Below are 13122 nucleotides of genomic sequence, written 5' to 3'. Positions count from 1 at the left end.
TAATGTCAACATTTTGACATCGAAAAATCAGAATTTGGACACCCCCGTCGACAGAATTTGTACACTCCGTACATCCCCCGGTGACATAATTTGTACATTCTGTTGACATCGACCCCCGGTGACAGAATTTGTACAGTCCGTTGACATAATTTGTACACTCCGGTAACAGAATTTGTACACTCCGGTGATAGAATTTGTATAGTTTGTATTTTAAAGAGTTTGTATTTGATCACACCTCTATATATATATATATATATATATATATATATAATCCTATATATATATATATGTAAATTTATGTTCTCCGCCTCTGCTCGTCTTCTGCTACTTCTAAATCTCTCTGCGTCAAGCTGCTTCTTTTTTCGGTATGTGCTTCACTTCTACCTTTCGATCTGAATTACACCCTTCTTATTTCTCTTTATTTTTTGATTGATTTATGATGCTTCTTAATTTCATTTTGCGCCTTTAATTTTGATTTTTTTTAATTGTTTGTTGGTTGATGAATTCGGTGTTTTGTGATATAGACATTCATTTTATGTGGTTTGTATGTGATTTCGGTCTACAGTTTCAGTAATAAATTGACTTTTCCTGATTGTGTAGAAAGAGTTTTGGGTCTTTAGATGCGTGTTTATTCTGAGGGATGGCAGTTTTACTTTGAGTTCTTAATTTATATCAAAAATCAGTCTGTGGCTTTGGGAAAGTAGGGTTTACTTGTATTTTTCTTTTTCTAATATGAGTTTGGACTCGAGAACTTTGATGAAATCTAGTTTGCTGAAGCTATGAATCGGAATTATGATTCCGACGGAGCATAAATACATTTCGATGCATGAATCTAATTTATGGATCACTCCATTTTGTTTTCTGGTTAGCTATTGTATATGTGGTTTTGGAACTGTATATAGTACATAATCTTATATGCATATAGGTGCATAACTCATGTTGTTTTGCCTTTTCTCTGCTCAGACTGAAAGAGGGGTAGTGTGGTGAGAGTTGGCGACCGGAGAATATGAGTGTGCCTGTAACTGATGAGTCTGGTGCTGGGAGGTCGTTTGGAGGAGATTTGAGCGAGCAGCAGAGATGTCAGTCTGAAGAAGCATTGATAGAATGGAGGTCTTTGGGCCAGGTTGAGAATGGAACTCCATCAACTTCGCCTCCTTATTGGGATAGTGATGACGGCAATGATGGAGGTGTGCCATTTATGTTTTGATGATATCTTAACAGTTGGTGTCTGCAATCTCCTGATACGTTTCTGAAGTACTAGTTTCTGGATCCTTCAAAAAGAGTGGTGCTCTTCCATGAACATTTTGAAATTCGTTAATTTGTTACATCTACGTATTCTGCATCTTAGTAGTCACCGTTTGATGAAAGTCAGCTATTGGGTAAGACATTCAACCCACCCATGAGCAAATGAAGAAAATTAAAGTGGAAGAAAAACTGAAATGTAGAAAGAAAAGAAAAATCACATGTGGATACGAAGTGGTGATGCTCATATAATTAGTGATTGCCTATTTCACCAGACCCTTAAATGTTATTGATAAAGCTGTTTGATTCTTTCGTGTGAAATTGACACTTGGGTCTAATCTGAGATGGTATTTTGATATATGCATTCAGTCACTGCATTTGTTCATCTTCAATGGAAATTAAGCTGGCTTCTACTTTGTCATCAGTATGTCAAAGTGAATTGTAATGAGTTCATCAGTGTTTATGATACCGATCGTATTTGCATTAGCTAGGGGATGTCCGATGTGATTTTTCCATCCTTATCTTTAGGATATTTTTATGTTTATCTTTCTTTCCCTTCGTATGTATCTGTGTCAGTTTAGTAGATTTGATTTGCTTTGTCAAGTAGGATTAGGAGTCTTATGTAGTTCACTATAAATACTTCTCAAACAATTAAAGAGAAGTATTGAAGGGATAATAGTAGTCTCCGGAAAGTTCTGTGACGGTAGGACTCGTTCCTTTCTTGGTTAGGGATTCATCCCTTTCGTTTATCAGTTTCAGTTTCTATACTTTTATTCCATAATTAACAATCCACAGCCACTGCATCTAGTAAGTATTATCAAGCATCTGCATGAATTCCATTCCGTTTAATACTTTATTATGCCTATGGCGCGTTCTGTTTTGTATGCCGATATTTTATCGAATGCTTGGTGCAGTCGCGTTTCACATCATATCATTTTAAGCCTCAAGTTTTATCTCTGATGGAACTAATGCGGATGGTTTATGAGTTTTATTAAGTGTATTAAATAATTCAAACAAATATGATCATTGATATGATGAATAACTTTTTAGTGGCCTTGTTAAGGTAGATTTGCTAATTGCTATTAGCTCCTGCTGGATAACTTAAAAGTTGAAACCTATGATCATTAATAATACTATATGGATTTATATTCTATCATTGAAAAGCTGAATTGAGCCATATATGAAGAAATCTGTTTATAAGACCACATTCAGAATTTAAAAGTTTCATACTGTGATGATTATTTAATTCATATTTTCATCTTAATACTAGTGAACAACTGAACATTACATTTTTATTATCATTTGGTCCGTTAAATGTTTCAGGTCCTAAACCATCTGACTTATATGGAAAGCATACATGGAAAATCGAAAAGTTTTCACAAATTAACAAAAGGGAACTTCGGAGCAATGCATTTGAGATTGGAGGCTACAAATGGTAAGATCTGATTTCAGACTTGTTTTTTTGCATTTTCTATTGGTAAACATTTTAAAAATATTGCAGCTCTGTTATAATGCTGCATAATTATGAGACATGATTTTTTAGATTCTGGAATGGGCTAATGCAATCATCACAAGGTGAGGTTTCTCATGCTCATGTACCTGTAGAATTTCTTAAAGCTTGACTATCGTCTGTTGTACAGATGCTGTTTGCTGGTTGTTTTTCTTTGGTCAAACTGAGAGTTTAGTTTCTAAGACATAATAACATATGTTTGTGAGGATGAATATCTACATTCTTCAACTCCATTAATCATTAAATCTTCAAAGATTGGGCACACAAATGGATACATAAATGATCAGATTCCCATGTAACAATTGAAGGTTGCATCCATTTCCCATTTAAGTCAATGATAATGATCTATCCAACCACCTGATGTTATTGTTGATCCAAGTGTAACTCATCTATTGGTTTGTTTTGTAGGTACATTTTAATTTATCCTCACGGCTGTGATGTCTGCAATCACCTCTCTTTGTTTCTATGTGTTGCCAATCATGACAAGCTTCTTCCAGGTATGATGACTGTCCATGTAACCATGATTCTTACTGGTGTGTATAACTTGAAGTAATTACTATTAAGTTTGTTTTGACTGTGTGAAAGGTTGGAGCCATTTTGCGCAGTTCACTATTGCCGTGGTGAACAAAGATCCTAAAAAGTCGAAATACTCTGGTAGGTGATCAATTATTCTTACATTATGATATTGGATTCCATTATCATCTTTTAACTAGAGTTCGCCCCAGTCCATGAGCTAGCTACCTATCTTGACATGCTTCTGTAAACCTGAAGATACATTACATCGTTTCTGGAAAAAGGAGCATGACTGGGGATGGAAGAAATTTATGGAGCTGTCAAAGGTAGTGGATGGATTTGTTGATGCTGATACTTTGATAATTAAAGCTCAAGTGCAAGTTATAAGGTACCCCCTTAGCTTATTTTCCTTGTGTGTGTGTGTGTGTGTGTGATTTAGGTATCTAAATGCTAAATTAATAAAGTTGACAAAACGGCATCTTTCAATTTATATGGTTTTTGTATTTACATGTATTTATCTGCTATTTCCAACTAGCATTTCCTTATGCAAGTTTGTAGAGATTTCTGAAATAAAGTTTAGATTGGTGAACTATTTCTTCATGTGTATTGGTTGGGCCCAAGACCAATGAGAATCTATGCAAACTAAGAACATAATACACATCGATAGATTGCCTTGCTATGTTCTTTGGGTTTTATCTGAGAAATTAGAACCACTGCAGCACATTTGGCTGTTATTGCTAGATATAGTGAGTAAATTCATCTAATTGTTCTGAGTGCAGATGACAATTAAGTAAGAATTCTTCTGGCACTCAAACAGAGAAAAAGCTCATCCTTTGCTCAGTTAATACCCATAATTTTTTCAATAAAACCTGAATATTATACTGGTTTCAGAGAGAGGGCGGAACGACCGTTTCGTTGTCTTGATCGTCAGTACAGGAGGGAACTTGTACGCGTATATTTTACAAATGTAGAACAAATTTGCCGGCGTTTTGTGGAAGAGCGTCGAGGGAAACTCGGAAAGCTAATTGAAGAGAAAGCTAGATGGTCCAGGTATAGTGCGCACAATGGCCAACTTCTTCATTTTTTTAATTAGCGAACGCATGGCATCTATACGTTTTCTAATAATGGAGCTTTGTATTGTTTGAGTTTTGTATGATCTTGTAGGGCAGTTGCTAAACTTGTGTCCTAGAGGTCTCATATTGACTATCATTTGACTTTGCTGATGTGTATATTGTTCAGTAAGTACTAACTCAAATAATGTAACCTTTTTGATAGTCTATGATATGAAAAGCCAAGTATAACAGCATGGGTGTTTGGTAAAAAGCTTTGTGGATATTGCTCATCCATATCTTGATCGACATTGGGCTGGTTATTTTGCAGTTGATTATCATCAGGCACAGCTGCTTTCCAATAGTTCTGAAATACAGCTAGTTTTGAAGAGCTTTAGAATCGACTTCTTTAAGCTCTTGTTGATTTGACATTTAGATTAGTTCTGAAATACAACTAGTTTTGAAGAGCTTTAGAATCGACTTCTTTAAGCTCTTGTTGATTTGACATTTAGATTGAGTTTTGCATGCATGATTCATTAACTGTATGACGAAGTTCCTTTTGTTTTATTAATTAATAACATTCTAATATCAGTTATGTACTTGTAATGAATTTCCAGCTTCTTCTCTTTCTGGATCGGTATGGACCAAAATTGCAGACGCCGCATGTCCCGAGAAAAAACTGAGACAATATTGAAAGTCATCGTAAAGAATTTCTTTGTAGAGAAGGAAGTCACATCTACCCTTGTTATGGACTCGTTGTACAGTGGTCTGAAAGCACTCGAGGGCCACTGTAATGGGAAAAAGAACAAGGGTAAGTATGTGGATGCAGATGAACTACCTGTTCCTATTGTTCGAGTAGAAAAAGATATGTTTGTGTTGGTGGATGATGTGCTACCACTTCTTGAGAGGGCTGCTGTAGAACCTCTGCCTCTGAAGGATGAGAAGGGCCCCCAAAATCGTACAAAGGTGAGGATCATGATTTTGTGAATTTTACTGCTCATGTTTTTATACAGTCCCGACCTTGTCACATATTTATGGGGTAAGTATCAGTTAGGTCTCAATGTTTTAGTTCTATTAACGAAAATTTCCCAACATCTAAACGCTTACTTTAACTACCCAACCTTTAATGTGTTGAACAAATTTGACCCGAAGTTCAGTCTCCAGCACCTGAAATCATTTGTGGCACGCTAGCTTTGGCACAGAAATACATGGCCAAAAGATATATTGAATCACATGGATTACCAACATGCAAAATAAACAAAATGACCACATTTTGATGTAAAATTCTTAAAAAGTTGTTTTCAAAAAAAGAACTCCCTCTCTAAATTTAAACCCATTCCCTCTTTAATCTTGTTCCTCGTCTCCTTCCATATCGGTGCAGGCGGCTCTACCATCCCCAAGAACAACCCAAATTGTAATAATAAACACCAAGTCTCACATAAACATAAAAAGAAAAATTGAAGCAAGAAAATGGATTGTGGCTTGGAATTATTAGAGCCATAGATTGAAGAGCCTCCAACAATTGCAATTTCAGGACGAGATAGTAAGAACTAGGGAAAAGGAACATAATAAATTGCTTCTTTTGTGATTTTTTAACAACCCCCCTTTTGGTATATCAAACCATTTTTTTCCCTTTTCCTATTCTTCGTTGTGTTTATTGGTAGTTGAGAAATACGGGAATTATTTGACACATCAAGGGTGTCAAATCAGAGGATTGCTCTGATGAAGCTCCAACTAAAAACATCAAGGAGTTGTATCTGCATCGCTTGAGCTTGTTGGCAGTGGTATTCAGGGACTATTGAAAGGAAATCAGTGATGAAAGATCGGATGGAAGTAGAAGAAGCAAGGGTTTAGATTTGCGTTTCCGTAGATTGAGAGAGTATGTCTCACTTGTAAGAGAGAGAGAGAGCAAGACAACACTTATGGTATTACGTGTTGCAGTAAAGTATAATGTTTATTATACTCTACTGGGTAATCCTAGTTATTATGACTTGATAAGTATTGCCTATGTGAGAATCTTGGTGATTTATCATGGAAGCATAGTTGAAGCCTTGACTGCAGACAGTTATTCACCACTAAATTACGTCTTATTGAGGCAAGTAATTTTTCTGTAAGAAGAGTGCCATTCAAAATTGTGAAATTCTCTTTAGAGAAAAGTAGCTCAATTATAAAGATCTTGATGTGGGATACAAGAATTGAGAGTCCTCCATGCATCCAGCTTTTTTCTGTATGCATTAATGCATACTATTTCTTCTTCAATTTGCTTTAGGATCGTACTGCATCTGACTTGACACATTATGCACAAATTAGTTTTAACAGTCATGTTTACAGGATGGGACTTTGGGGGATGAGTTTAACAAAGAATCAATTGAACGTGATGAAAGGAGACTTACTGAACTGGGTCGCCGGACCATTGAGATATTCATGTTAGCCCATGTATTCAGGTAAGCCTAATTAAATGTTAATGGCTGATCATTTTTCTGTTTCCAGAGGTGGGCTGTCAAGAATGTAGAGAAGTAGCCTATTATTAACATTGTCTTTGGTATTCTGCTTTTGTTGTTCTTGCAGATCTTCTATGAAATATACATTATAGTTGATAAGGTGTCCATTCTCAAATCTCTAGCCATGTTGTGTATAGTTTGCACATAATAACCACTAGAATTCTACTTTTTTTTCTGATTGGTTATTTTGGGAATTTGATGATTTTTAGGGTTAATTAAATTTATGTCTGTAACTTTCAACAATTTTCAGAAAATGTCCCCAACTCACGCTTTCACTGTAATAAAACCCCCCACCTCATCTAATAGAATCTGGCCATGGAATGACGAAACACCTCACCGGATTCTTAGGCGACTTATATTTTAATTGAGGTGGACAAGAACAACACTAATTCCTAAAGAATTTAGTGAGGACCTCGTTTCACGGGTGTTTTGGATAAGCTTATTTTAGATAATATATTAGATGGCTTGAAGAGCTTATAAGATGTAATGTAGTAAGAGAGCTCATAAGTTGTCAAATTTAGATGATTGAACTTTTAAGTTAGAGAGATATAAGTGAGCATAAATGAAATTGGAAGTGAATGTGCCGGAAATTAAAAAAATCATACTGCTAGAGTTATTTTTGCAAATTATTGTTGCTTATAATATCATGAAATAATAAGATGGAGTTGGGGAACTTATTTTTGAGGAGCTTATAAGCTATTGAAGATTATGAAACTTAAGTTGGGAACATTTTTTGTTGGACATATCTTTTGGAAAACGCTGAAACTTGGAGACACAAGCAAACCATGATCAACCCTTTTGTTTACTTTAAAAATGCCATTAGCAATTCGCTTTTGGGTCCTACTTAATTTTTCTAATTATTTTTTGCTTCTTTCAGCTTCATGCTGAAAACATATAATGTAAGGATTATTTTTACTGTCACACCTTCTCTCTTGCATTGTTCAGACACGCACACATATATGTATAATGTATGGTGTTTATATCTAATGTTTATGCATGTTACATGTTTTGAATTTTGTCAACAATATCATATTGTATCGATTCTTAGCTGTTCTTTGCTGCTCTAGCAGTAAAATTGAAGTTGCATACCTGGAGGCTGTTTCTCTGAAGATGCAAGAAGAGCTCATACGGGAAGAAGAGGCGGCTTGGATTGCTGAGATTGAGCACAGAGAAAAGCGTGCAGCAGTGGATAAGGAAAAGAAGTCTAAAAAGAAACAGGTTTTATTTCCATTATCTTTCTTACCTTGCAGTCTTCAGTAGTTCCTGTCATTGGGTGATACAGTTTTAGACTTCTATGGTTGAAGTAATTCGACTTACAGCTAAGAAGTAGTCTTGGTAATCTAATAATTCGCAAATATGATCCCATGTGGCACCGTGTAAATTCATTCTGTTCTGTCTGTGATAAGTGTTTACTTTGTTCGAAAAGCTATCATCATCACTCTCCTCACCTGTTTACTTGGTGCGAGTGCATGTTGCATGTGTATCTCTTTTGCGCTTAATGTACATCTTTCGAGAACATACGCTTCCTAAGATTCAAAAAGGGGCTTCATTGATTTTGAAACCTGCAGTAAGAGTGATAACTTGTTGATACTGCCATTAAAGAGAATGTAAGATTTTTGGTATACATTAAGTAGATAAGAGCAATCTTCTCAACAAAGCAGTTTTTGCATCACTTCCCTTGATACCTGCTTCTCTAGATTTCACGGAAGATGGTGTTATGACTATGTCTGCCCTCTAAATTCTTATATTCTTTTACCCTGCTCCTCTCGCTTTATATCCCTTTTCTATTTGCAATATCTCTTTTGTTTCAGAAAGCCTGGAATCATGAGAAAGTTTAATAATGCCGTCCACAACTAAAATTTCAGGCCAAGCAGAAACGAAATAATCGCAAAAGTAAAGACAAGGGAAAGGACAACAAGTCTCTCAGTATTATACAAGACAAAATTGAGCTAGATATTCACATTGTCAAAAGAAAAGACTCATTACCTGCCGACTCCCAGGCGTTAATTGAAAAATCCGATGCTGTGGAAGATGTTTCGGATATTTCTGATTCTGAGGGATGTATACCTGAAATATTACCACCAGACTTAGAAGACAGAGATGTGAGTCCTGTCAATTGGGACACCGATACTTCTGAAATGCATCCTCCAACAGAAGCCAGTAGCAGTGGGATTAGTGGACTTTCAAGTGTGCAAAATGGAACAGAAGGAAGAAGTTCATCTGCCGTGGATGATAGCTCATCCACTTGTTCATCTGACTCAGTTCCTTCTGTTGTCATAAGTATCCCACAGAGAGGAAATTCTCAGAACCAGAAAAATATAAAATCTCCTAGCAGGTAATCAATAACCTTACACGTACTCTGATTTACTCCTATTTTACAGAAAATGTGACAACTTCTTGCTTCAACGTTATAGGGGGAGGAACCACCAAAGCAAATTAAAGTCTAATCAAGCTGGTTCGGTTAAAGAAGAAGTGTATCTTCCATCTAAAGTTGTGCTAGATGCAGTGACTAAAGTTAATCGATCTCAAAGTTCCAAGGCTGTTAAATCTCTTTCTCAGGTGGCTCATCATTCTGATAGGGTGGCAATTGGGGCTGACCATCAAATGGCCAAGGTGGTATTTCTTTTCATTTCGATTTTTTGATATATTGTTGGAAATGTGTGAAGCTGATAGTTATGTATGAACATATCTTGTTGCCACCATGCTATTGGTTATGGTTATGTCAATCCCATGGCTTTGGGATTATTTATCTGTTCCTATCAATTTATTTAGGTGGTTTTCTGACAAGATGATAGTGCATTTTTCTTGATTGCACCAATTGTGCATCCTTTTGACTGTCTTTCTTTGACTTCTAATAAGCCTCAATTGTCTAGGGATCAATCTGTCACTTTCACCCTACTTGTAACAAACTAATTTTCTGCATTTTTGTCATAGGACGAAGAATCTGACTCCTCTAGGAAGTTTGTCACCAGAAGTGTGGATGTGGATACATCTGAGGATAAGGAAGCTTCTCTGTGCAGGAGCCCTTCGAAAAGCATACCATTTATTTCTCCTAAAAAAATGGATTCGAAGGTTAATGTGGCAGGCAAGAAATCTTCTTCTAACAGGCTGAACCAAGCTGACAGATCAGTCATGTTGGTTTCAGATACGCAGAAGATTGCAACACCGAAGCTCACTGAAAATCTAACCAGTCATCAAGTGCTTGAGAGTGAAAAACCTCCAATAGGGCCCATGATGATTAAAGCTGATAAGACCTCACTGACATCGATGCCGATCATATCAAGACCCTTGAGTGCCCCTCTAACTCCTGGTTCTATCGCTGCTGTTTCTGTGGTCCCGACAGCACCTGTATTAGCTCGTTCAGTAAGTGCTGCTGGTCGCCTGGGGCTTGAACCTGCCGCTCCTTCAACTCAAAACCATGTTCCAAAATCATATCGGAATGCAATTGTGGGTGGCGCTGCTACTGGAAGTTTTCCGGCTTTTACTCAGAGTCATTCTGCAAGTTCGGTGGTAAATGCATCTGTTACGTACTCACATGCACCCCCCCTTGTACCTACTCCCATGTTCTCACCAAGTAGCTCTGATTGGATGGAAACAAATCAATCTAAGCCAAGTTTTTCATTTGGAATGATGAGTCACCATGATAGATTACAGAACGGACCTCTCTGGGTAGACTCCTATCAGAGTGAAAACAGCAGGAAGCAACCCGATCACGGACATCATGCTTCGCAGCTTAATGGTATGCAGAGTTATGATTTATATAGTTCATCACGTGTCAGATCACATGACCATCTTCAATCTGGGATCTCAGCCTGCACAACAGGTCGTCAGAACCATGTATTGACAGATGAGTTTCCACACCTAGACATCATCAATGACTTGCTTGATGATGAGCATGGAGTTGGAAATTTATCTGTCTCGGGTTCTGCTTACCAGAGCTTCAGCAATGGATCTCACTATCTAAACCGGCATTTTAGTTTTCCCGGTGACCCTGTCATGTCAACGAGCTCATGTAGGTTCGAGAGGATGCAAAGCTATCAGGACAACATATTACACCTTAGTTATGGAGGAGCTTCTCATGATACCCTCGGCCACATGATTCCTCAAGCTAGCTCTCAACCATATGCGAATAATGGGCAGATTGATGGTTTGATTCCGAACCAGTGGCAAGTGGCTGGTCCTGATCTGTCCTTCCTGAGTGCCCAGGCCACAGAGAACGACAGCCGTCCTTTCAGCATGGCAGACTATCAAAACCTCACCGTTGATGTCAATGGATACGCAGTGTTTCGACCATCAAATCGATTCTGAATTTTATATATATGGGCCGGCAGTGGTTTGCCTCAAGAAGGATGGAGACTAGATATGGAGTGATGATGTTTGTTATTAAACATTTTGTAAAGGTGATTCTGGTTTCTTAGTTTTCTTGAAAAAAATTTGAAGTTCGATATATTTGGTTTACTTTAGTCAGCATTGGATGGATTATCTAACTTCAATTTATCTATAGTTTTGGTTTTGGTTTTGGTATCTCGCTTGTATTTTTTGGAAAAGCAGGTGAATATTGCATATGCATACTCACCAAGTCTCACTTATACTATTATTTGGAACCAAAATTTCAAGTTGGATGGTTCGCATTCAGCTAAGGCAATATGTATAAGTATAAAATTATACAAAATGTCCCTTCTCATATAATATGAAAAATGCTCTATAATTTCGTTCCTTTTTTTATGAATTCCTGGCTAGTTCCTGATTGATCTAATTGTAACGTCTTACATTAAAGTTTCGAATTCATATCAGTTATTTAAATTTTCTATTTATTTAATCATTGTTAAAAGATAAAACTAATAAGTGTACCATCACCAAAATCGAACAGCGACAGATCAGCATATAATATGCACTTTGGGGTCGACACGAGTTTTAATATAAAATTGATAAAGTAAGAGAGAAATAGAGAAAAAAAGTAAATAAAGTATTTTTAGTGCGGAATGGATGATTGCATGGGGAGTATGAACGTGAAAAAAAAAATACAGAAATTAAGAGGAAGAAGTAGAAAAACGCCTCACATTTCACACTCTCCCCGCCGATCCCAATCAACTCCCCTTTCCATCACCGGTTGTCCATCTCCATCTCCCCGTCACACATTCTCACAGCTCTCTGTTTTTCGAGCCACCATTGTCCGACTCCGCCGCCAGCCTTCCACCTCAAATCTCTCTCAATGTTCTGAATCCGAAGTTAGGTTCTTCATCTACTACATTAATTTTGCTGCTAAACTTAGTTATGATATCTATCTGGGCGAATTATTGTTCTAAGTTTGAGGGTGAGGAACAAAAAAATCAGCCCATTTTTCCAAAATCATGTCTTTTGTAATAATCAAAAACATTCCAAACATCTCTTATTCGATTCTTTAGATAATGGATTAAGGGTGTAACAGAAAGTGTCAGTGATTTCCAATCACTCATTTTGCAGAGTTGGGTAAGAGCTTCTGCTTATGATAGTCTTTAATGAGTGCGAACTGTAAAGAGATGGATTAGAAAAATGGCTTACAATCTTCAATCCCTCATCACCATCCTACAAAAAATTCTTAATCCCGAAGAACAGCGTTGGAATGTTGATCACAACAAACCACGACTCGAATCCTTACTCGAAAAAGCCAGGTTTCTGCAGCAGATTCTTGAAAAGTCTTCACTCACAAAAATAGGAAGTTTGGAGAGCCAAATCAGAGATGCAGCATATCAAGCAGAAGATGTTATTGAATCAAGCATGTTTCATCAAATGCTTTGCACCCCTCAAGGCATGAGGTTTACTTTAGTCACGCCATATCTACAAAAAGTAACACAACGGCTTGATTCGGCAAAAGAACAAGTTGTGAAGCTTGTGGAGGGGAAGGCGATGCTAACTCGCACTGGTGCTTCTTCCTCGCATGATCTGACACCCGATGAGCATCAAACAACGCAACGTCTTGAATCTTTGAAGCATGTGGAGGTGGAGGTGGAGGTAAAGGAGATGTCGGCCATCAGTTCATGGAGTGCTGGTTCACCTTCCTCGAGCTTGAACAAGTACTTGGTGGGAATTGATGAAGATCTGCTGCAGTTGAACAAATAGAGATCATTCCCATCGGTGGAGTAGGTAAGACCACACTTGCTCAAAAGCTTTATGAAGATCCATTGATTGCTGATCGCTTTGATTCTTGTGCTTGGACCACAATTTCACAAGATTACAATATGCGAGCAATTCTCTTAAGCCTTCTTCGTTGCATAATTGGAAAAGAATGTGACCAACATGCTAATAAGAAAGTGTTAAGGAAAAACTC

General features: G+C 37.2%; 1 protein-coding gene across 3 annotated transcripts; it reads left to right on the top strand.

Moving 5' to 3' along the window:
• The first annotated feature begins 297 nt into the window (after positions 1–297).
• Positions 298–11339, top strand: LOC121777152 (TNF receptor-associated factor homolog 1a-like). 3 transcript variants are annotated; one of them, XM_042174299.1, is made up of 13 exons: positions 298–365; positions 964–1187; positions 2566–2677; positions 3161–3249; positions 3338–3406; positions 3524–3653; positions 4157–4315; positions 4932–5280; positions 6646–6758; positions 7886–8033; positions 8681–9150; positions 9230–9428; positions 9750–11339. In XM_042174299.1, the coding sequence occupies exons 2-13, from the start codon at positions 1007–1009 to the stop codon at positions 11121–11123; spliced, it is 3393 nt and encodes a 1130-aa protein (XP_042030233.1). In that variant the 5' UTR covers positions 298–365; positions 964–1006; the 3' UTR covers positions 11124–11339. The 3 variants fall into 3 exon arrangements, with proteins under 3 accessions (XP_042030233.1, XP_042030234.1, XP_042030235.1); XM_042174300.1 differs by lacking the exons at positions 298–365; positions 964–1187 and adding an exon at positions 2744–2817; XM_042174301.1 differs by lacking the exons at positions 298–365; positions 964–1187 and adding an exon at positions 2744–2817 and having other exon boundaries at positions 3478–3653.
• Positions 11340–13122: the final 1783 nt, after the last annotated feature.

The sequence above is a fragment of the Salvia splendens genome, chromosome 18, assembly GCF_004379255.2.
Source record: "Salvia splendens isolate huo1 chromosome 18, SspV2, whole genome shotgun sequence".
NCBI lineage: Eukaryota > Viridiplantae > Streptophyta > Magnoliopsida > Lamiales > Lamiaceae > Salvia > Salvia splendens.
Note: the sequence above shows the minus strand (reverse complement) of the source record. Positions and strands in the feature narration are given on the sequence as shown.